The sequence below is a fragment of the Polypterus senegalus genome, chromosome 10, assembly GCF_016835505.1.
Source record: "Polypterus senegalus isolate Bchr_013 chromosome 10, ASM1683550v1, whole genome shotgun sequence".
NCBI lineage: Eukaryota > Metazoa > Chordata > Cladistia > Polypteriformes > Polypteridae > Polypterus > Polypterus senegalus.
In genome coordinates, this window is record NC_053163.1 from 157148670 (window position 1) to 157173933 (window position 25264).

Below are 25264 nucleotides of genomic sequence, written 5' to 3' on the forward strand. Positions count from 1 at the left end.
GGTGCCCCTCTCTGTGCATTATGGAGTGTGTGCCCTTTAACTTTCCTAATTTTTTTTTTTTTGGTTCAAGTGCCCTGTGCCACCCCCTGCAAGATGTCACCCTGCCCATGTCACTCAGTCCTAAATCCACCACTGGGTGGATGGATATAATTACTTTAAACTGCAACGCTAGACAAACTAACTCAAAAATCCCTTTTTTTTTCCTGAACCGCCAGCTTTGGATAATTGAAACATTTCCTGTAACTTCTTCAATTATGCAAAAGTTACATTTTTCATTTCTCCAGGCATTGATTTCTGAGCTGCGAGGCCATATTCCGATAAATCCTGTTTTATTCATGCCTGACCTTTCTACCTCGGCATATCGGGCTTCCTGCAGGACGTCATCCCTCCCAGAAAATCCACCCATCCATCAATATGGCAGGAGCGAGACCCATTTTGTATTACAAGAAGTCTTAATGTGGTGAGGAAGCTGACGGGATTTCACTAATTGTGTGATTTCATTTAGCAGTTCATAACTCCAAATGTGGACAAATTCGTTAGTACCCCTCCATGAAAAAAGAAGAACTCCGAATCGTGTCTGTAATAACTTCAAACTGACATCGTCGTTCATTCCGTATTCAACAAAAATCAGACTCTGCCTTAGAGTTTAGATTCAACAGAATATTCCAAATAACAACTCAAATGAAAACGGCACGGACCCTTAACTTAATGTTTTCTTGCACAACCTTTAGAGTTTGCCATCTCTTCCCACAAGCGATAGCAGGAGCTCCCCATGAGACTTCTGCCACCTGCCCACAGGTTGTGCGGCCCACTCGTCCTGAGCAAACTGCTCCAGCTGGGTCAGGTTTGAAGGGTGGTCTTCTCCAGATGGCACACATAGATGTTTGATGGGATTCAAATCAGAGCTCATCGAAGGCCGCTTCAGAACAGTCCAGTGTTTCATTCTTAGCCATTCTTTGGTGCTTTTCGCTGTGTGTTTTGTCTCCTTATCCTGTTGGAGGGTCCATGAGCTGTGACTGAGACCGAGCTTTCTGACACCGGGCAGGACGTTTCACTCCAGAATGTCTTGACGGTCTTGAGATTTCATTGTTCCCTGCACAGACTCAAGGCCCTCCATGCCAGATGCAGCAAAGCAGCCCCACAACCAAATCAAGCTTCCTCCATGTTTCACAGTAGGTCTGCTGTTCTTTTCTTTGAAAGCTTCATTGATGTCATCTGTGGACACACAGCTGATGTGACTTACAGTTTTGTCTCATCTGTCCAAAGGGCCTTCTCCCAGAAGCATTGTGACTTGTCAATACGCATTTAAGTAAATTCCAGTCTGGGCCTTCTTCCATTGAGCCCCCTGTCACTCAACATGTGACAGATGGTGTGATCAGACCCTGATGGACCTCGACCTTGGAGTTCAGCTTGGACCTCTTTGGAAGTTGTCCTTTTTTTTTTTTTTCTTCCATTCTCACTTTCCTTCTGTCCATTCATGGTTTGATTTTCCTCTTGCGGCCGCGTTCAGGGAGGTTGCCTAACACAGGGGTCACCAACTCCTGTCCTGGAGGGCCGCAGTGGCTGCAGGTTTTCATTCCAACCCTTTTTCTTAATGAGTGACCTGTTTTTGCTGCTAATTAACTTCTTATGAATTCATTTTAATTGATTTGCACTTGAAGGCTCAGACCCCTTAATTGTTTCTTTTTTCTTAATTGGCAGCCAAACAATAAGGAGATACAAAATGAGCCAAAACAACTGGTGTCCATCACACAATATCTGAAAATAAAGAAAGGTGAAGGTCTCAGGAATGTCGATCCGCTCAGGTCCCCAACACATTTTAACAGTTGCTCTTAGTTGTTCCAGTTGATTCTGGGGTCCTTCAGGGGTCTGTTCTGCTCCTACTCTTGTTCAATGCTTTTATGGACAGGGTGTTGGGCAAGGTCATGGGGTCCAGTGGCTGTGGGGCATCTGTTGGTGAATAGAGATTCACGGATCTTGACTTTGCTGATGATGCTGTGTGTCAATGGAGGCTCTGATCGGGGGTCTCGAGAGACTGAGTGAGGAGTCTGAGTGTCTGGGCTTGTGTGGGTCCTGATAAAATCCAAGAGCCAGGTGTTTAATGACCTCTTGGGCACAGCCATCAGCAGGGGGTCTGTCTGTGGTGAGAGTGTCAACCTCGTCGAGAGGTTTACTGACCTCGGCAGTGACATTCATGTGACTCTGGTGACTCTTCCTATAAAGTCAGTAGACGGATTGGGAGAGCATGGGGGGTTATGAGGTCGCTGGAAAGGGCTGTGTGGTGCTCCTGATATCTTCAAAAGGACGAAGGTCCAAGTCTTTAGAGTCCTGGTGCTTCCTGTCTTGCTATATGGTTTGTGAGACATGGACGTTATCCAGTGACCTGAGACGAAGACTGGACTCCTTCATGTGTGTCTCTCCGAAAAATCCTTGGTTTGACTTTGTGTTGCTCATAGAGTCCTGAATGAGGCCTACATTGTGAGGGAGCGTCAGTTGCAGCACTACGGCCATGTGGCGCGTTTCCCCGAGTGTGATCCGGCTCGCAGGACCCTAAATGTTGAGGACCCGAGTGGCTGGACCAGCCCAAGGGGTCACCCACGTAACACCAGGCTGCGGCAGATAGAGGGTCATTTCCGGATGGTGGGAGTGGAGCGTGCGTCTGCCTGGGTGGTTGCCCACCGGAATCCCGAGTTGTTTCCTCATGTAGTGGGTGCGGCAACGCACTATACCAGTGCACGCTACCCAACTTGACTTGACTTAGAAAGAGAAAATCAACATTTTTGGAAAAGTCTGCTAATGCACCACGAGAGCAGCAGCAACAACCCACAGAATTAAAGAACGGGTTTAATCAACGACAAGAATCAGCGCCTCATTAAGCAACTGGTTGGAGTGAAATTGGTTAGTGTTTGAGGCCTTAATTAGTTGGTCTTCTGTTGACTCCCTCACTTCATATTCCATTTCTGTTTGGGTGCCATTTAAGGAAAGAAATGAAGCAACTAAGAGGAATGATGAAGAAATTCACAAGAACAAATCTTAAAAAACAAGTCAATTAAAATGAACTCACAAGAAGTTAATTATCAGCACAAATAGGGCACTCATTAATAAAAGGGTTAGACCGAAAACCTCCAGCCACGGTGGTCCTCCAGGACTGGAGTTGGTGACCTCTGGCCTAACAGCCCTATGGACCTTCAACTTCTTCATAATATTTGCATTTGTTGTCACAGGGACATCAAGCTGCTTGGAGATGGTGGTCTTCTAGCTGTGGTCTTTCACATTGTAATGGCTAACCCCTTACCCAGACCGGCCACTACACTACCAAGACTATCTCCTTGGACTAGCCTGAAGACTCTCGAGACGATAACAAGCTGCACTCTCAGGGATCCATTTTTGGTCCTATCGTATTCTCTATACACCTTCACCCTATTGGAGCAATTTTTAGGAAACGCCACATTTCTTTTCACTGCTATGCTGATGATACTCAGGTTTATATTCCCGTCTGCAACTCTGCAATAAATCAACTGCACAACTGTCTGTCTGAACTAAGATTCTAGATGGCTAATAATTCTATTGATCTGAATCAAAATAAAATGGAGGTGCTTATAGCGGGTCCATCAGCTAAAACCCAAATCGGTCCTGGACTTCTCGGCTCTTTCTCTGTCTTTTGCAAACCTGAAGTCCCCAATATTCGTGTTATCCTTGACAGTAACCTCTCTTTTGAGAAACAGATTCATTCTGTAGTCAAGAGTTGCTTTTTCCAGCTTCGTCTTTTAGGTAAGATCAAACCTTTATTATCTTCTAGGGATCTTGAGAAAGCTACTCCTGCTTTTATCTTCTCTCGCCTCGATTACTGCAACTTGCTGTATTCTGGGATTAGCAAATCTCTGATACGCAGGTTACAGTTGGTCCAGAATGCTACCGCTCGCTTTCTGGTTGGGGTTAGGGTTAGGGTTAGGGTTAGGGTTAGGGAAAGTCTGATTCTGTTTCTCCAATCTTAGCTTCTTTACGCTGGCTGCCTGTCAGTTTTCAAATTGATTTTAAAGTCTTGTTGCTAGTTTTTAAATCTTTACATGGGCTCGTTGCTGCCTATTTATCTGAATTGTGTGCTTTACACCAGCCATCCAGAGTGCTTAGATCTTCTGGTCAGTTGTCTCTTGTTGTCCCTCATACTGAGTGTCAAACTAAGGGGGACAGACAGGACTTGTGCAGCTGCTGCTCCTCTTTACCTCGTCACATAAAGGAGTCGTCGACAATTCAGAACGACATTAAAGACTCATTTCTAGTCACTTGCTTTCCATGACCTTCAGTAATACTGATGGTTTCCTCATTGTGATTATATAACATTACGTCTATTTATTATTTAATTTATATTCATTTATTTTATTTCTATTTATGTTATTTATGTTAATTGTGTTTTTCTTTTATTCTATTATTGTAAAGCACTTTGGCCACAGCATTCCTATGTTGTTTAATATGTGCCATATAAATAAATTGACATTGTCACTCCTTAAAGATTGTCCTATTTTTCCCAACACGCCAAATTATTAACAAGTCAGTCATTCTATTCTAACCCGCTATATCCTTACTACTGGGTCACAGGGGGGTCCACTGGAGAGAATCCCAGCCAACACAGGGTGCAAGGCAGAAACAAATCCCCAAGCAGGGCGCCAGCCCACCACACAATTTAGGATCGGCAATCCATCTAACCTTCATGTCCTTGGACTGTGGGAGGAAACCCACACTGACTTGGGGAGAACATGCCAACTCCATGCAGGAAGTGAACCCGGGTCTCCTTACTGCAAGGCAGCAACACTACCCACTGCGCCACCATGCCGCCCATAAAGTCCGGTGAGAAGTTAATTTTGGCTGATGTGATATTTTGCTTCCTCCCGACAATACCATAAGTGTCCTCAGCAATGGTCTATAAGAATCCAAACCTCAGGGTTTCTCGGTGCTGGCAGTCGTGATAATGATCCGGATCCTTAAGAAGCAAGTAATGGACTTGTACGATGATCGGAAATGAGTTGAAGTATGGATGCGTAAAATGATTCTTTTTCTTCTCTCTCTCTCTCCTTCCTCTCCTGCCTTTCGCTCCTCTTGTTTAAATACAGAATGTTCCGGATGTAACTGGTGGATTCAACTGGTAATTTCCATCTTGGGGTTGCGGTCTCCCTTCATCATCCTTCCCCTTTTAACTTACAGGGCCGACATTTACTGATAATAATAATAATAATAATAATAATACATTTTATTTGAAAGCGCCTTTCAGAACACTCAAGGACACTGTACACAGTAAAAATAATAATAAAAGTAAGAAAATAAAAAGCAGGCAAAAGAGCAAGTAATTTACAAGATCATAAAACATAAAACATAAAAACAGTTCCAAGATAGGAAAATGGAGAAAGTTATGTGGGATAAGCTATTTTGAATAGGTGAGTTTTTAGTCTAGACTTAAAAAGAGAGAAAGAGGTGATGTTTCTTATTTCAGGAGGTAGGGAATTCCAAAGTCGAGGATCAGAGCAACTGAAAGCCCTGCTCCCCATAGTGGCAAGACGGGGGACAGGGACAGAGAGAGAAAGAGAAGAAGAGGATCTGAGACACCGAGATGGGATGATGATCTGTACCAAATCAGAGAGATATGGAGGAGAGAGATGATGAATAGCCTTAAATGTATACAGAAGTATTTTAAAACGAATGCGATATTTGACCAGAAGCCAATGGAGCTGCTGGAGAACAGGGGTGATGTGGTGAATAGAAAGGGTCCTGGTGATAATACGGGCAGCAGAGTTCTGAACACGTTGAAGCTTATGAATTGATTTTTGAGAAAGACCAAAAAGAAGTGAATTACAATAGTCAAGCCGAGAAGTAACAAGGCTGTGAACAAGAATGGCAGTGGCCTGTGGAGTAAGAAAGGAACGGAGACGATTGATGTTACGCAACTGGAAATAAGCAGACCGAGTGACATTATTGATGTGTGAATTAAAAGACAGAGTACTGTCAAGGATGACACCCAAACTTTTCACACATGGGGAAACAGAGACCGGCAAGTTATTGATAGCAATAGAAAAACTATTAGTTCTGGATAATGTTGATTTAGAGCCTAGCAGGAGAAGCTCTGATTTATTGCTGTTGAGTTTCAGAAAGTTAGAAGAGAACCATGTATTTAGTTCAACTAAACAGAGAGTGAGGGAGGATGGGGGGAGAGCAGAATCAGGTTTGGTGGACAGATAAAGCTGGGTGTCATCAGCATAACAGTGAAACTGAATATTATATTTACGAAACATATATCCAAGCGGGAGAAGGTAGATCATGAAAAGAAGGGGCCCCAAGACAGATCCCTGGGGGACGCCAGTAACCAGAGGAAAGGACTGAGAAGTGAATGATTTCAATCGAATAAACTGAGTACGATCAGACAAGTATGATTTGAACCAGGCTAGAGGAGTATGAGAGAGACCGATTGAGACTAACCTACTAAGTAGAATGGGGTGAGAAATAGTGTCAAAAGCTGCACTCAGATCCAAAAGAATAAGAATAGAAAGTAAACCGGAGTCAGCTGCCATAAGGAGATCATTGGTTATTTTTATAAGTGCTGTTTCAGTACTTACACACATAGAGTATAGCAAACGGGGCAAAGAAAACAAAACGCACTCAGCACAGCCAAAAAAAAAACAAAGCCTTATTATTCTGTAGCCCCGCTACAACATGCTTGTCTGTCATTTTCTTTCTGATCTCCTCACTCTTTCCTTTATTAGCTTTGTTCCAAGTTCAGCGTGGGACACATGATGACCCCAAACAGAAGAGTGACAACTTTCCATCCATCCATCCATTATCCAACCCGCTATATCCTAACTACAGGGTCACAGGGGGTCTGCTGGAGTCAATCCCAGCCAACACAGGGCACAAACCCCGGGCAGGTTGCCAGCCCACCACACGATTTGATGACTTTTCTCCATTTAAATAAGCTGAATGACTGCTTGCACGATTGGAGACATGTGTGTGTGATACAAAAATGGCAAGTTTGAAAAAATCACTCAAATTCAATGATTTAGGATCTTTTCTAGATAGACAGACAGAGGGACCAGAGGGGCCGAGCTGGGAAAGATGAGCAGCAGGTTAGGGTGATAAAGGATAAAGATGGAAACGTACTCACAAGCAAGGAAAGTGTGATGAGCAGATGGAAAGAGGACATGGAGAGGCTGATGAATGAAGAGAACGCGAGAGAGAAGAGGTTGGACGATGTGGAGATAGTGAATCAGGAAGTGCAACGGATTAGCAAGGAGGAAGTAAGGACAGTGATGAAGAGGATGAAAAATGGAAAGGCCGTTGGTCCAGATGACATACCTGAGGAAGCATGGAGGTGTTTAGGAGAGATGGCAGTGGAGTTTTTAACCAGATTGTTTAATGGAATCTTGGAAAGTGAGAGGATGATGAGGAGTGGAGAAGAAGTGGACTGGTGCCGATATTTAAGAATAAGGGGGATGTGCAGGACTGAAGTAACTACAGGCGGATAAAACTGATGAGCTACAGCATGAAGTTATGGGAAAGAGTAGAGGTGATGATTAGTGAGCAGCAGTGTGGTTTCATGCCAGGAAAGAGCACCACAGATGTGATGTTTGCTCTGAGGATGTTGATGGAGAAGTTTAGAGAAGAACAGAAGGAGTTGCATTGCGTCTTTGTGGACCTCAAGAAAGCAAATGACAGGGTGACTGAGAGAAGCTGTGGTCTTGTATGAGGAAGTCGGGAGTTTCAGAGAAGTACGTAAGAGTTGTACAGGATATGTAGGAGGGAAGTGTGACCGTGGTGAGGTCTGTGGTAGGAGTGACGGAGGTGGAATTACATCAGGGATCGGCTCTGAGGCCTTTCTTATTTGTAATGGTGAAGGACAGGTTGACAGACGAGATTAGACAGGAGTCCCCGTGGACTGTAATGTCTGCTGATGACATTATGATCTGTAGAGAGAGTAGGGAGCAGACTGAGGAGACCCTGGAGAGGTGGAGATATGAGGGGAGAGGAATGAAGGTCAGTAGGACCACCAAGACAGAATACATATGTGTGAATGGTGAGGATGAGGGGAGTAGAGTTGGTGAAGGTGGATGAGTTTAAATGCTTGGGATCAACAGTACAGGGGAGTGTGGAAGAGAAGTGAAGAAGAGAGTGCAGGCAGGGTGGAGTGGGTGGAGAAGAGTGTCAGGAGTGATTTGTGACAGGCGGGTATCAGCAAGAGTGACAGAGAAGGTCTACAGGACGGTAGTGAGACCAGCTATGTTATATGGGCTGGGGACGGTGGCACAGGAGACAGACCTGGAGGTGACAGAGTTAAAGATGCTAAGATTTGCATTGGGTGTGACGAGGATGGACAGGATTAGAAATGAGGACATTAGAGGGTCAGCTCAGGCGGGACGCTTGGGAGACAAAGTCAGAGAGGAGAGATTGCGTTGGTTTGGAGATGTGCAGAGGAGAGGTGCATGCTGGGTATATAGGGAGAAGGGTGCTAAGGATAGAGCTGCCAGTCAAGAGGAGAAGAGGAAGACCAAACAGAAGGTTTATGGATGATGAAGGTGATGGGTGTGACAGAACAAGATGACGAGGACAGAAAGATATGGAAGAGGATGTTCTGCTATGGCAACTCCTAATGGGAGCAGCAGTTTACTGTGAAAATAAACCTTTTAATTTATTAAGGTTCGTCTTGGCCCTTTTTGTTTCTAGTCAGGGTATTTTGACTGTGTTTCCCCCCTCTAGTGGACAACCTTGGAATTGCTTTTATTTTTTTCTTTCGAACTCTGGCAATTTCATGACAGACGCCTCCTTCCAGGACTCCAGGGGTTTTATGACGGCTGAACCAGAAGGAGTGGCTGTGGGGAAAGCAGGAGATGACCGTGTTAGTGGCAGCGCCCCCTCTTGTCTGAGCGGGTTATTACATACCTTGGCTAAACCTGTGAGGAGGTCCTCCAAGGCATACGTGTGACAATGTTTGTATTCATTTTATAAAAGGAAAACATGTATTTGAATTAAGATAAAGATGACATTTTAAACGGGCGGCACGGTGGCACAGTGGGTAGCGTTGCTGCCTTGCAGTAAGGAGACCTGGGTTCGCTTTCTGGGTCCTCCTTGCGTGGAGTTTGCATGTTCTCCCCGTGTCTGCGTAGGTTTCCTCCCACAGTCCAAAGACATGCAGGTTAGGTGGATTGGCGATTCTAAATTGTCCCTAGTGTGTGTGTGTGTGTGTGTGTGTGCCCTGCGGTGGGTTGGTGCCATGCCTGGGGTTTGTTTCCTGCCTTGTGCCCTGGGATTGGCTCCAGCAGACCCCCATGACCCTGTAGTTAGGATATATAGCTGGATGGATGGATGATATTTTAAAATCTCTCCATCATCCCAATCCCAGTGGTTGGTTGTTTGGTGAATACAGCAGTGCTCTGTAATTAGCGTTTGCTCCCAACATCAGTCCCTTATGTTTTTGATTGTTTTTTGTGATTATTTTAGGGTTACAGAGAGAAGCTCTGCTGGTACTGCCTACTTATGTGAGCCGTAATATATACGCACTTGCGACATTTTCCTTTTAGTTTCCATTATTCATCAGCTGTTTCATATTGCAAGGTTACCAATCAAGCATCTGAAACAGCAACTTGTATCACGCAGAGTTCAATGAGGTATTTTGGAAATAAAAAGTCATCCGTCACCCAAAGGCCCGCTGCCAAAGGAAAATGGATTTTTATGGCTCCTGAAGGCTGGAGATAAAGGCGCAGACTCGACCGCGGTGAGCGAGCGATAAGCACAGCGGCAGTAAGTGAAAACAGACGGGGGCTCTTAAGTAGGACTTGACTCCATGTCAAGGCGCTATATAAAAACAAAGAAAGCTGCTGCCGATGTTATTATTGTTGATTAAAAAGCTTCTGTGCCATTCAAGGCAGTCATATATTTCATGTTGTTATAGTTAATACACTTGTAAAGTATGAAACAATTTAAGACCAGCAGAATTATGCTGAGTGTGGACCACCGGGGGGGCATACCAGCCACCTTACCCGACACGGACCGGCGGTTACAGTTACTGTTCAGCACGCACACTTTTATTTTCTTCTTTTCTGCGCGGGCAAAACTTTCTCCCGTTCGTCACCTGCACAGCACAGTCAATACAATACAGTTTATTTGTGTGTAGCCCAAAATCACACAAGGAGTGCCAGGATGGGCTTTAACTGGCCCTGCCTCTTGACAGCCCCCCAGCCTTGACTCTCTAAGGCGGCGGTTCTCAAACTTTCGTATTTTGCAACCCCAACCTGACCCCCTTTTTCTACCTGGAAAAAATCTGCGCCCCCTGCATAATATAAGATAGATGAGAATAAACACCGATACAACTAACACAGGTATGACACTCGTGCGGTGCCGCGGTATCCTATCATTTTTACTTCCATAAGATTTGCATGTGTTCGGCTAACTTCGGTGAAATATTTGAATTTTTTTTTTAAGTGCTTTAGTAAGTGTTAAAATGCCTTGTGTGGTTTTTGGTAGTAATTCTAATCCCAAAAACAAAGAATAAATTATTTATTCGTATTTAATTATTTTTTTATGTAAAGAAACGATTAAATATGTTTTAATTTTTAAAAATCTCGTAAACGAGTACATCCATGAAGTCAATCTGCGCGAGACGAGCGTATTTTCGTCCAAAAAATATTATACCGCTGTTAGTTGTATCATGAAAATAACCCAACACGCAGTAAATTATTGAACTCAATTTGACAATGTTGGCTACGCTGCCAGTGTGGTGCAGTCGCGGCGCGTTATCACCTGATCTACTGTTACCCGGATGTTCGCGACAGACACCGATACGTCTCGAACTTTCTGGATTGAAAATACGCGACTATAAAAGCAGCAGCAGCGGCGCCGCTCGTCATAGAAACAAACTTCAAATAGAAAAGGAGCTCAGAGTGTCTCGATATCTCGAATATCAAACCAAACCTGGACAGGCCGTGTACTTTAAAGCTGGCACATATTAGTCATTAGATCTATGCCTTATAAATGCTTTATTTTAATTTTAGTTATAATGCATTCGTTGTGATGATATGCTTGCAAATTTAACTTTGAAATAAAAATGTAAAAAATGAATTTTGATGTCTTGTTTATTTATTCGACGCCCCCCTTCTACAGCTTCAGCGCCACTCCAGGGGGTCGCACCCCACAGTTTGAGAACCGCTGCTCTAAGACGACAAGGAAAAACATTTGTTCCCTTTTTTTTGGGAAACCTCGAGAAAGGCATTTCAAAGAGAGACCCCTTTCCAGGTTGGTTGGGTGGGTGTCAAAAAAACAGGGGTCAATATAATACAATACACAGAACAGAACAGAAGTAATCCTCAATTCAATATAATATTACAGTGATCCCCTGCCTATCGCGGAAGTTACGTTCCAGACCCATAAGCGATAGGTGAAAATCCACAATATAGAAAGGCCATATAAATAAGCATTTTTTTATAGATTAAGCCTTATAATACCCCTCCCACATGCTTTAAATACATTTAAACTTGTTAAAACACACTTTGTAAACACATATGATATGTGGATGTCGGGGCCGAAGGATATGAGTAATATAATAATCCTAATATATAATTTGATACTATCAGTATGTATGGTGTCCGCGTCAATATCTCGACTCAATACACGTTAGAACCCTATAATGGGACTCTGCCTCTGTAGTTAGAACATCACGTGGCAAACGCGGAAGCAGTATTGCATGATTGGCTAAGAATTTTCGAATGCTTCAGTGACGCCGCTGGACGTATAGTATAGTAAGTCGCTGTTGGTTCGAGCAGATAACAGTAAGTTCGGTTGGTTTTTAGAACGTTGTTTTGGTGGGGTGTACTTTCCAGGATTAACATCGTGAACTGACTTAAACCCTTCAACAGCACTGGAACCGTAAGTAATTTAGAACGTATCGCCATTTGTTTGGTACGTCGAAATCTATCTTTGGGCAGTTCGGTTTTGGCATCCGTCCTCCTGACATCTATTGGCAAACTGAGTAATGACGGCTGGGTATTAACAACGGTCATTGTTTAAATTTTAGCCAATCTCAGATCTAAAATGACCACGCCAACATAATTATTACTCCGACTCTGATTGGAGTCGTAAAATACGGTTTGTGTTGAAAATTTGTTTGCCGGAAAAATTCAAATGAGGTGCGCCGAAGAGCTGAGTTCATGTCTCGCTGCCCCGTTTAAACAGGAAGCTCTTCATTACATCGGCCGAAAAGGTCGCAAATCAGTGCCATGATAACAAAATCATTTCAAGGACTTAAAAAAACAAATACTTTTTGCAGAGAAAATATGGATTTCACAAACATAGAATTTGTAGCCCGATTCGATCAGGATCCCAGTCGCTAGTAATAATAATAATAATAATATACAGTAATAATAATAATGTAGCTTACTGTCGATTCATTCAAGCCGTAATGGCGAGCGATGTCCACATAACACTTTCCTTCCCAAAGCATATACAGGACTTCTACATTCTCCTGAATGGTCAAGGTCTTCCTCCGGCGCTTACGCTCACTACTACCAGAAGGCTCAGAAGATGCAGGACGCTTGGGAGCCATCGTAGGGCTTAATACAAAACGAAACGTTCACAAAAAGTTTGCTCACAACAACAAGCAAGGTACTCGATACGCAGAGAACTGAGATGCGCCGGGGACCCCGCTCTTGCTGTTCTTGCGAGATTACACCACATTAGCAGCAGCCAATCAGAGCCCAAGGGAATGAAAATCCTGCTCTGATTGGCTGAGTCTCCTCTTTCAGCTAATAAGGGGCCTTGTAAGAAATCATCTGGGTACTGCAACGCGAAACTCTTTGTCTACCGTAGTGTACAATGAACGTATATTTAATGATTTACTGTATTGCTTAAATGTTAGATATGTTCCACAGAACAATCCACGATATAGCAGGGGAGCGATAGCTGGATATCTCGAGGGATCATCGTACAACAGAAATATTACAAGTACCGAGCAGAATTCAACAGTAGCTGATATCACATAGTAGGGTTTGGATTTGTTTAGAGTCCTGGAGACCTCAGCCATCAAGTTGCCTCTCCCTATTAGCCATTCCACAACTGAGACAGCTAATCCGATGACAGGACCCCTCTACCCGATGATTCTGTGATCCTCCATCAGAGATGACTTTACCTTAGGCAGACAAAACAACTTGGCAGGTGGGCCGTGGCACCAAGTGCCACACGTGAGTATCAAGAAGAGAAACAGAATAGGTGAGGGTTAGTAACATATTCTAATTATCATGTTACTTATGTTTTAGTGCTAATGACCGACAACAGAGATGCAGTCTGTACAGTTAATCAGCAGCTCTAGTCAGGGTGTGCTAAACTGAAGTTGTGAGATTTGAAAGCTGAGAACGAAGGGGCATCTCTTATAGTAGCAGGCAGACCAGTCCACAGTTTAGGGGCCCTGTAACTAAAAGCTCGACCTCCCACTGTTATTTTATTAATCATAAGCAGACCAGCATCTTGAGATCTTAATGTGCGCTCTGCTTTGTAAGTCATGATAAGTTCAGATAAGTAAGCCAGACCTCGACCATTTAAGGCTTTATATGTTAAAAGGAGGATTTTGAAATCAGCCCTAAACCTAACCGGGAGCCAGTGTAAGGATTTAAGAACTGGAGTGATGTGTTCATATTTTCTTGTTCTTCTAATAATTCTTGTAGCAGCATTTTGGATTAACTGGAGGCTGAATAAAGAACAGTTTGAACATCCAGTGGGTGGCACGGTGGCGCAGTGGTAGCGTTGCTGCCTCGCAGTAAAGAGACCTGGGTTTGCTTCCCTGCGTGGAGTTTTCATGTTCTCCCCGTGTCTGCATGGGTTTCCTCCGGGTGCTCCGGTTTCCTCCCACAGTCCAAAGACATGCAGGTTAGGTGCACTGGCAATCCTAAATTGTCCTTGGTGTGTGTTTGGTGTGTGGGGGTGTGTGTGTGTGCCCTGCTGTGGGCTGGCGCCATGCCTGGGGTTTGTTTCCTGCCTTGTGCCCTGTGTTGGCTGGGATTGGCTCCTGCAGACCCCCGTGACCCTGTAGTTAGGATATAGCAGGTTGGATAATGGATGGATGGATATATAATGATAATAATAATGATAGATAGATAGATAGATAGATAGATAGATAGATAGATAGATAGATAGATAGATAGATAGATAGATAGATAGAATATGGAAGGCACTATATGATAGATAGATAGATAGATAGAATATGGAAGGCACTATTAGATAGATAGATAGATAGATAGATAGATAGATAGATAGATAGATAGATAGATAGATAGATAGATAGATAGATAGATTAGATACTTTATTAATCCCAAGGGGAAATTCACATTATGAGACCACTCTTAAAATAATAACAATTGCTCTGCATACATACGTTGAAAACAAAGACAGTCTCTTTAAGATCGCTGGAGAACATGAAACTAAGAAAACGTCATCCATACACCATGAAGCTGCCAGATTCAGCAGAGAGCTCAACATGCCAGAGATCCAAATAGCGGAAAACAAGCTCATTATTAACTGTGCTCAAACAATAAAAATGGAAGTCAAACATCAAGCCCTGGAGTAACTAAAGAGCAAACGGGAAGTAAAAGCTTTCCAAGGACAGCCTCCAAAAAGAATAAATGACAAAGACGTGGACCAAACCTAAACCAACAGCAGGCCTACAGTCAGAAACTGAAGGGCTCATCCCTGACACTCAAGACCAATGCATCAAGACCACCGAAATAAGATCTTGAAAGATGTGCAACAATACAAGAACAGACAATGGGCCGTCTATAGTCTCTGGCTGCTCAAAACGGAATATGCACAAAGATGTAACAAAGCAGCAGCATAGCTCCAATGTGCAATATGAAAACACAATAAGGCAAATGTTACAAACACGAGCCATCAATGCTAACTGAAAATGGTGAGGTGACTATATTATGGGATATGCCAATAAAACCTGATACAGAAATCAGGACTAACAGACGTGATACGGCAGTGAAGGACTAGAAGGAGACATCTGCTCATTGACATGTCTGTCCCCACTGAAAGAAACACCTCCAGAAAAACTACAGAAACACTGAGTCTCCAAATATGAACAACAACAACATTTATTTCTATGGCACATTTTCATACAAATGATGGAGCTCAAAGTGCTTTACAGGATGAAGAAAGAAAAAAGTCAAAATTTATAAAAATTTCGCAGTACTAATTGATAGATAGATACAGTATATACTTTATTAATCCCAAGGGGAAATTCACATACTCCAGCAGCAGCATACTGATAGGAAAAAACAATATTAAATTAAAGAGTGATAACAATGCAGGTATAACAGACAATAGCTTTGTATAATGTTAACGTTTACCCCCCTGAGTGGAATTGAAGAGTCACATAGTGTGGGGTCTCCTCAGTCTGTCAGTCTGTCGCTGAAGCTGCTCCTCTGTCTGGAGATGATCCTGTTCAGTGGATTCAGTGGATTCTCCATGATTGACAGGAGCCTGCTCAGTGCCCGTCGCTCTGCCACGGATGTCAAACTGTGCAGCTCCGTGCCTACAATAGAGCCTGCCTTCCTCACCAGTTTGTCCAGACGTGAGGCATCCCTCTTCTTTCTGCTGCCTATCCCCAGCACACCACCGCGTAGAAGAGGGCGCTCGCCACAACCGTCTGATAGAACATCTGCAGCATCTTATTGCAAATTTTACTTAATTAACAAAGAATAAAATGAGGTCCGATGGCCAGGGAGGACAGAAAAAAAAAAACAACAAAAATAAACTCAAGAGGGCGGAAGAAAAAAAAAACAAAATCTGCAGGGGTTTCTGAGGCCACAAGACCACCCAGCCCCCCAATAGGCAAGTGAAGATCAAGAAATAGAAATTGAGAAAATGTGGGTTATGAAAACCACAATAACACCAGTAGCGCTGGTGGGATGGAAAAACTACACCAACACACTCCCTGTTAGTATCAAGATACACGAGGGTCAGAAGATCATCCTCCTTGGTGCTGCTCATATACTGAGGAGGACTTCAATAATCAAGTGAACCCTCAGACCCTCGTGGCAGCCCTAAGCTCAAGGGATGGACTTGGTTTCATGAGTGAATAGAGCAGGACAGATAATTAAGAAAGATATTACTATTAATAATAATAATGATATTATTATTATAACTAGAGGGCTTTGCCAGCCAACACCCGGGGGTGCCCGCTGGGTGCCCGCTATCTCACAGCAGAGCCTCTCGAAGGTCGTCAGGGCGCCCCTCCGTTAGAGAAAGCAATTGCATTTAAAGAGATGAGAGAGAATATAGGAGAGTATGCGGGGCGCGGGAGGAAGACGGTTTGGTCCTTAGTTATTACAAAGCGAAAATCAATTAATTGAGTAATTCACTGTAGCTGCCTATTTTAAATGTTAATGAATAATGAAACGTAATAAAAAGTAAAGTGAAAAAGTAGAAGTAAAGAAGTAAAACGTATTAAAAAGTACATTAAAAAAATGTAATTATATTAAAAACAATATCATGAATGACTTTATCCTCTAACTTCTATAAACGTTGCTTTTTTCACATTTCTGTACGCATATTGTTCGGGATGTTTTCTCTTTCTCGTTTATTGGACGATTCTCTTTGTTGTTGATTTTTATTATGTGCACCTCTTCTTTTGTTCACTTTCTCTTTTTCGACTTGGCGCTCATTTTCTATCACGATCTAAAATTCAATGTTCGTGAGTCGATAATTTGCCTTTCTGCTTTGCCATAACAAGCGACTGCGTTGAAGGGCCAGTTAGCAGAACTGAGAGTGTCGCGGGGGTGGGACATTGAGGGAGGATGTGTGCGCAGCGAGAGTAACGATTGGGCGAGCGATGTGGAGGGGCGTGGTCAAGGCTAAATAATACGGACACAATGGAAACCTTTTTTAATATAGCAGAGAGATAATAATAATAATAATAATAATATCCTACTTTGTGCAAGTAGCTTCATACAAGTCCTTCAGCCCTCAAATAAACCAACGTTAAACAGGACAAAATGAAAAAGAGGGTACACATTATTATTATTATTATTATTATTATTATTATTATTATTGTTATTTGAATAAGAGGAATGCAATTTTCTCTGTCCATCAGGATCTGGGTTCATTTCACTGGGGCATGGAGCACTTGAGCCTGTTCAGAGAGCTAAGCAATAGATGGCATCAGTGACGTAGCTAAGGGTGGACAGAGGGGGCAGTTTGCACAGGGTGGCACATTTTTGGGGGTGGCATTATTGGCCAAAAGGCTCAGTACAATTCGTGTGTAAGCAGCAGGGTTCGGAAAAATAATATCACTCATAAGTGAAAATAGTAAAATTCTGTAATTTTTATCCACAAATGCTTCGAGAAATTTTTTTTGTGAAGGCATCAGACACAGCAGTTGAAATTTATGAGGCAAAAAGAAAATAAACATAAACATTACACCATCAGAATTTCTAGGAAGATAAACAACTCATTTTCAATTTATAATTTTGTTTCATTATCAATCCGAAGGCGTTCTTGCTCATCCTCACCTATCACTTGTACACTACACTGGTTCTGGTTTTCGCAGCGTAATTATATTAAACTAATAATTAGAACACGGCTTATCAGTGCGTCTATACTATATTCTTCTCTAGCTGATGCTTATAAATTATTATATTTTCAAAATGATTGTGGTTTCTCTATATATGATTAAATCTATGCAAAATGTATCTTAATTTTTCTCTAGACATGTTAATTTTCTGTTTGAATAGGTTAACATATTCAGATATGTTGGAGGGTGGCAAATTGAAGCAGCGCCCAGCCCCGAGTGACATGAACTCCAGCTACGCCACGGGATGGCATGCCAGTCCACCGCAGGGTTATGCTCCCACTTGGCACAGATTTAGATTTGCCCCTGACCCTAAAGCACCCCTGTAGATGTGGCAGGATGGCAGAGCCGACATGCAGCAAGCATTTGGATCCCGCAGAGACCCCTTTGCACAAGGAGACAGCACTCACCACCGGGTGCCGTCTCTTACCGTTTGGTTTAGTGGCAGATAAACAGACGTTTTGGACCTGAGATCACATTCTGCAGCCGAAGCATGTAAACAGGCCCCAAATGTAACGTAATTAGCGATGGCGATTACAGCTTGTTAGGCATCAGCAGCTCTGCATTCCAGGCGCCCCGCCAAATAAACTGAGTGGCTTACCAGGTTGTTGCCAGCTGAGGATTTTGGAATTGGGTTTGCGTCTTCAGTGTGGTGGAAAAAAAAAATCCAAAGAAAGTCGCCTTTTTCAGTGCACTTCTTCATCAGGCGAGTCTGGCCTAAGAGCTCGAGTGTTTACTCAAAAGTTCAAAATCCAAAACAAACAAGTCCTCCGAAATGGGGGCGCCTTGTCAAGTTCAGGCCACTTGCGTAAAGCAAAACCTGGCAGCTCCAAAATAAACGTCCTGTGGCTTCCAGACTCTTTACTTATTGGCTGAGGTGGTAGAGCGTGACAAACCCGCCTCACACCTCTGAGGACCTGGGTTCAGTTCTCTGTGTGGCACCGGCACCTCCTCCAGGTGTCTGTGTGGCTTTTCTCCTAAAACCATGCAAATGAGGCTAACTGGCATCTCAGTAAGCATACCCAATGTTGGACTGGCATCTTGTGCATACCTGGTGCCTGATGCTGCCCAGCTTCCCGTGATACCCGAGTAAGCCCATCTCCATTTCCATTTCTATTTATCCAAAGCGACTTGCAAAACAGAACAACATCAGCCTGGGGGGCTGACAGGGCAAGGGTCCAAAACTGAGTGATGAAAATACCCGCGTGTTACGCTTCATTAATCAGAGGAACTACTCAAAGCCTTTATCAGGTAGCCAGAAATTCACAGAACAAGAGGGTCTTCAAAACGCTTCTTAAGCACATGGAGGGGGTCAGCAGTTTGAATGGAAGTAGGCAGCCTGTTCCACCCGCTATGCGCCACACAAGAAAAGGGTCTGGACTGAGATTTTAATACCAGACCAGGGTGGCATCACCAGACATGAAGGCAGAGGAAAGATCTAGAAGGATGAGGACAGATGACATGTTGGTAGCAACCGTGATGCCTGACTGATTACCACCAAACAGTCTGGTAAGGTAGAGCCTTGTGTCGAGATGGATAGAAAGGAGAGGAGCGAGACTTTTCTCTGTGATTCCCTTCTTGAGATGGGTCCAGCGTGGGCTTCTTGAAAAGGGGAGCTATTGGGACACTCAGAATAAAGGATGGGTGAGTGGAAGGATCCCTGGATAGAGTAGCTTTTCCTAAATTTTTTTAGAAGCATCCATCCATTTTCTAATTCATTTCCACAGCATTCAGTGTAACAACACACAACACCTCATCACTAATCAAGAAAGCCCAGCAGAGACTACACTTCCTGAGGCGGCTGAAGCGAGCAAGAATTCCCCCTTCCATCTTCACCACGTTCTACAGAGGCACCATTGAGAGTGTTCTGACCAGCCGCATCACTGTCTGGTATGGCAACTGCGACATATCTGACCACAAAGGATAGTGAAGACAGCAGAGAACATCATTGGGGTGCCTCTCCCTTCACTACAGGACATATTTTACAAACGCAGTGTCCACAAGGCCTGCAGCATTGAGCAGGACCCCCTTACACCCCTCACGTGGACTTTTCACACTTCTGCCATCCAAGATTAAATACTGCAGCATCAGAGTCAGATCTGCCAGGCTGCCGGATAGTTTTTACCCCCAAGCTGTCAGACTCCTTAACACCAGGCTGCCCCTTGGGATCTGCCACACGGCCTCAACCACCTCTAGAAACAGAACTTTTGTACATCAAGCCACTGACCTGTAAAGACGAGTGTGCAGGGAGAGAAGAACTGAAAATCTCATACTGACCTTTAAGGATTTTGACACTCTTGATATCCTTCTGCTGTGAAACATTCTGACCTGTCATTGATTACACACGTCTTCAACAACTATCATCATGCACTGATCATTTCTGTATTATCAATATCTATTATTTATTTATTATATTACATATTTATTGATTATATTTATGTATCTAGATTGCATAATACCGTACAGGGCAGCAATGTGGCACAGTGATAGCGCTTCTGCCTCGCAGTTAGGAGACCTGGATTTGCTTCCTGAGTCCTCCCTGCGTGGAGTTTGCATGTTCTCCTCGTGTCTGCGTGGGTGTCCTCCCACAGTCCAAAGACATGCAGGTGAAGCGCATTGGTGATCCTAATTGTCCCTAGTGTGTGCTTGGTGTGTGGGTGCCCGGGGTTTGTTTCCTGCCTTGCGACCTGTATTGGCTGATATTGGCTCCAGCTGAACCCCATGACCCTGTAGTTAGGATTGCACTATATATAAAAAAAGATGCATAGTTCTAAAATGGGACTAAACTAGGAATAGACAGTGTAAAAGGAGACAAAGGGTTAGGAGACCACCCTGGTGTCCCTGTGCAATTGAAGGTTTGTGCGTGCAACAAGTTCCAGACAGGAGTTCAAACTGAACTCTGGTCTTATGACTTCCAGGCAGGAAGGGGCGGGTCCAGGAAGGCAGACATTAAAAATGATACCAGAGTTGGAATGGCTGTCAGGCTTCCATTCTGCAGAGAAAAGGCACCAAGCCCAGGCACCAGAGCTCTTAAGCTGCCTCACAAGAACACGTGTGGTGATAGATAGATAGATAGATAGATAGATAGATAGATAGATAGATAGATAGATAGATAGATAGATAGATAGATAGATAGATAGATAGATAGATAGATAGATAGATAGATAGATAGATAGATAGATAGATAGATAGATAGATAGATAGATAGATAGATAGATAGATAGATAGATAGATAGATAGATAGATAGATATGAAAGTCGCTATATAAAAATAGGTAAATAGGTAGATATAAAAGGCACTATAGATATAGATATTGTGGAGGATGGCCCGGACACACACAGACGGACATCGTATGTTCACCCAACACACGTTTATTTACAGTAATATTTACAGTTCGTGCACTCCCCAGTGCCTCCTGCACCGTTCCCCCAATGTCCAGGGCACACAGTCCAATAGCCTTCTGGCTGCCTCCAGTCCTCTCTCCAGCTCCGTCTTTCTTCCACCCGAGTTCCGCTACTGAATGAAGGGAGGCGGCCCCTTATATAGGAAACCGGATGGGCTCCAGCTGCTTCCCAGGATTCCTCCACAGACACGACCCAGTGTGGCGGAAGTGCCGGCTGCGCACCAGAAAGCCCTCCGGGTGTCCCCTGTCTTCTTCCCCCCAGCGCTTCCTGGTGTAGCGGAAGTGCTGGGCTCCAGGTTTCTACAGGCACCGGGGCACCGCCTGGCGGTGGCCACGGGTCCCTACAGGACTGGGCTTCCAAGCCCTTTACCCGTGGCCCCCAACATAACCAGGGCGGTCACCCCCTCGCGTCCCAGCCAGTCTCCAGCCCCAGCCGGAATGCCACAATATGCATGCCATTATATGATAATGAGCGCTGCTGCCTCGCAGTAAGGAGACTTGGGTTCGCATCCCAGGTCCTCCCTGCGTGAAGTTTGCATGTTCTCCCCTTATCTGCATGAGTTTCCTCCAACAATCCAAAGACATGCAGGTTAGGTGTATTGGAGATTCTAAAATGTCCCTAGTGTGTGCTTGGTGTGTGTGTGTGTGTGTGCCCTGCGGTGGGCTGGTGCTCTGCCCAGGGTGTACTTCCTGCCTTGCACCCTGTGTTGGCTGGGATTGGCTCCAGCAGACCCCTGTGACACTGTAGTTAGGATATAGCGGGTTGGATAATGGATGGATGGATAGATATATAATAATGATAGATTTTAAAGGCACTGTAAGATAGATAGATAGATAGATAAGGCATTATGTCATTAATAGACAGATGTATTCTAGCAGTGTGTCATCTTTTTCTTCCTGATCCAGTAGTGAGTATCTAAAGATGTTTTTTTTTTTATTCATTCAGAATTCCATTGTAATTTTGTATCCTGCTCTTCTTTTAGGTTAAATCAATTTCAAGATTTCCCATCCCAAGCACCTCTTCCTCTCCACCCACCACCATGAACGTGTCCAGTCTCAGCTGGTGTTTCCTGGTTAATTTACCGCCGTTGCCGAAGACCAATTCCACCAGCAGCATCACGTCTCCCTGGTTCTCCACCATTTTCTGCATCATTGGCCTCAGCTCCAATCTCTTTGCATTGTTCGTCCTTCTGAATGCCTACCAACGGACCCAGAGCAGCTCCCGATCTTCGTTCCTCATCTTTCTTTCTGGTCTTGTGGTGACGGATTTCTTGGGCCTGCTGGTGACCGGAGCAATTGTTGTGACGTACCACTTTATGCACTTTAGTTGGGAAATAGTGGATCCCTGGTGCAATCTCTGCAACTATATGGGCATCTCGATGGTCTTTTTTGGGTTGAGCCCACTGCTTTTGGGAGCCACCATGGCAGTGGAGCGCTACATGGGAATTAACCGACCGTTCTCCAGGTCGACCAGCACCTCGAAGCAGCGTGCTGTGCTTACTGTGGCTCTGGTTTGGGCTTTCGCCCTCTTCATTGGCCTCCTGCCTATATTTGGATTGGGCCGCTATGAACTGCACTACCCGAAATCATGGTGCTTTTTCCGCATTGCATCTGAGGCTACGGATTTGGCCTTCTCCTTAACGTTCTCCATGGTGGGGCTCCTCTCTGTCGTGATGTCCTTCATCCTTAACACAATCAGTGTGGTGACGCTCTTCAGGGTGTGCTGCAATCGTGACACAGTGCAGAGGAGACGCGATCACGAGGTCGAGATGATGGTGCAGCTCGTGGGAATCATGGTGATTGCATCCGTCTGCTGGAGTCCAATGCTGGTGAGTGCTGTCCATGTTGGTGATCACTTGAGACCAGGATGCAGCAGAGTTGTGTGTGCAAACCCACTCGGTTCATCAAGCTAATTTGGTAACCTGATGTTTCAGGTTCTCCAGTCATTCTACAGACCTCTGATCTCAGACTGCAGTGATATAGATAGGGACTGGTGGGAACAACGGGAGGGGATAGCATCAGGTGTGAACGATGGGGGCAATAACGAGAATAAACAACAAGAACATAACAAGTTACAGAAACAAAAGGAAGGGCAAACAGGGGGTGGGACGGAAAGACCTCAAATGGAAAAGAGGTTTTAATGTGAGGTTTGGAAATTAGGTAGATAGATAGATGTGAAAGGCGCTATATGATAGATAGATAGACAGATAGATAGATGTGAAAGGCACTATATAATAGATAGATAGATAGATAGATAGATAAGAAAGGCACTATATAATAGATAGATAGATAAATAGATAGATAGATAGATAGATAGATAGATAGATAGATAGATAGATAGATAGATAGATAGATAGATAGCATTATATAAAACATACAGTAGCAGGACAGTTTGTAAAATTTTTTTCACTCGTGAGGTGAAGCTGCAGGCCATTGTTTGAGTTTCAGGCTAAAATTAGGACGTCACAGCAGCTTCATCTCCTTAGATTTCCTTCCTGACCGGAACATCTCATGACAGAGATGTGAGCCTTACAGCCTCCTCGCCACTTTGTTTCAAGGAACACGGCCTGCTTGGGCCCCACTGATAACCGTGAGGCTGCCCCTTTATCTGAGCTGAGCAGAGTGTGGTGGGATCGCTTAACCCCTCACTCCCCAGTCTTTCTTCAGCTTAGTGTGAGCTGGTTTGACCTTAACCTTCAATCAGAGGCGACCGAGTCAGACATGCATGTGTCATTTAAATGTCTCCAAGCGTATATGAGGCTGAGAGACAATTAGTGATGGCATCCACTCATGCTTCAGATGTTCTGTTAAAATTTACGTTGACTTGTGTACTGCTGTGTGTGAACTGTTTAATCTGAGTTTGAAATGGTTATCTCCAAAGATGCTAACAACCCTTGGGTGCTGTTTCAGATTATTCAATTACTTTGATATTAACAAACATGATTACTGTATATAAATAGATGGGAAAGGCACTATATAATATAATATATAGATAGATGTGAAAGGCACTATATAATAAATAGATGTGAAAGGCACTATATAATATAATATATAGATAGATGTGAAAGGCACTATATAATAAATAGATGTGAAAGGCACTTTATAATATAATAGATAGATAGATGTGAAAGGCACTATATAATAAATAGATGTGAAAGGCACTATATAATATAATATAATATATAGATAGATGTGAAAGGCACTATATAATAAATAGATGTGAAAGGCACTATCTATATATATAATTCACTAAGGCAAGACAACCATGGAAAGCATGCTGGAAGGGGCGTGAATTCACTGAGCCGGCGACAAGTAAGACACCTATGATGCATGCAGGAAGGAGCCACGCCCACCAACTCCTGGCACCTCTGAGCCACGTTGACTGTTCATAGAGGCATGTTTCTCGTGGAGGTGAATCAGTTTGCGAGGGGTATCTCATGGGATCCTTAAAACAATCCTTTACAACTGAGATTAAAACACAATGAAGTAAGCAGTCTTTAAAAACCGAGTTTTCGGTTATGACGCACGACCGCATGCACCATAGCAAATTGTTTTACACGCTACATACAGCAATTCGCATCCACGACAAATGTGCATCTTCTTAGATGCTCCTGCAGGAACACGGAAAGTCTACGTGAGTCACAGGTGCATCTGGACTGTGCAAAGATGACAACGACTCGAGTGATGAGTTGGAGGTGGGCATATGAGCGATAGTGGTCTGCCAGTTTTCAGTCAATTCAGACGATTGTGTGTTGGTTCGTTCCGTGCATTGTTACAATGTTGCTTTTCTTGCTGATTTATTACATTACAGATTTTTCAAATGTTAGTTTTCCCCCTGTGCTTAAAAATCATTAAAAAACTGCCCTGATTATGCAGCGTATGGTACGCCGCGGGTGGGCTAGTATAATATAATAGATAGATAGATGTGAAAGGCACTATATAATATAATAGATAGATAGATGTGAAAGGCACTATATAATAGATAGATCTGAAAGATGCTATATAATAAATAGACAGATGTGAAAGGTGCTATATAATATAAGAGATAGATAGATAGATAGATAGATAGATAGATAGATAGATAGATAGATAGATAGATAGATAGATAGATAGATAGATAGATAGATATGAAAGGCACTATATAATAGATAGATAGATAGATAGATAGATAGATAGATAGATAGATAGGGCCAGGCTCGGTGTCATCTCCCAGTGATGGGTCTTTGCTGTGGAGGAAACCAAAGAGATAGCCGGTGGTAGTGCCCCCTCCT

At 43.6% G+C, this 25264-nt stretch overlaps 1 protein-coding gene across 2 annotated transcripts in view; it reads left to right on the plus strand.

The window, feature by feature from the left end:
• Positions 1 to 25264, plus strand: part of tbxa2r (thromboxane A2 receptor) — a 94179-nt gene that overhangs the window by 27452 nt on the left and 41463 nt on the right. For both annotated transcript variants that reach the window (XM_039767108.1, XM_039767109.1), the window contains exon 2: positions 21977 to 22822. In XM_039767108.1, the coding sequence (XP_039623042.1) occupies positions 22034 to 22822 (789 nt within the window). In that variant the 5' untranslated portion in view covers positions 21977 to 22033. The remainder of the gene's footprint in view (positions 1 to 21976; positions 22823 to 25264) is intronic.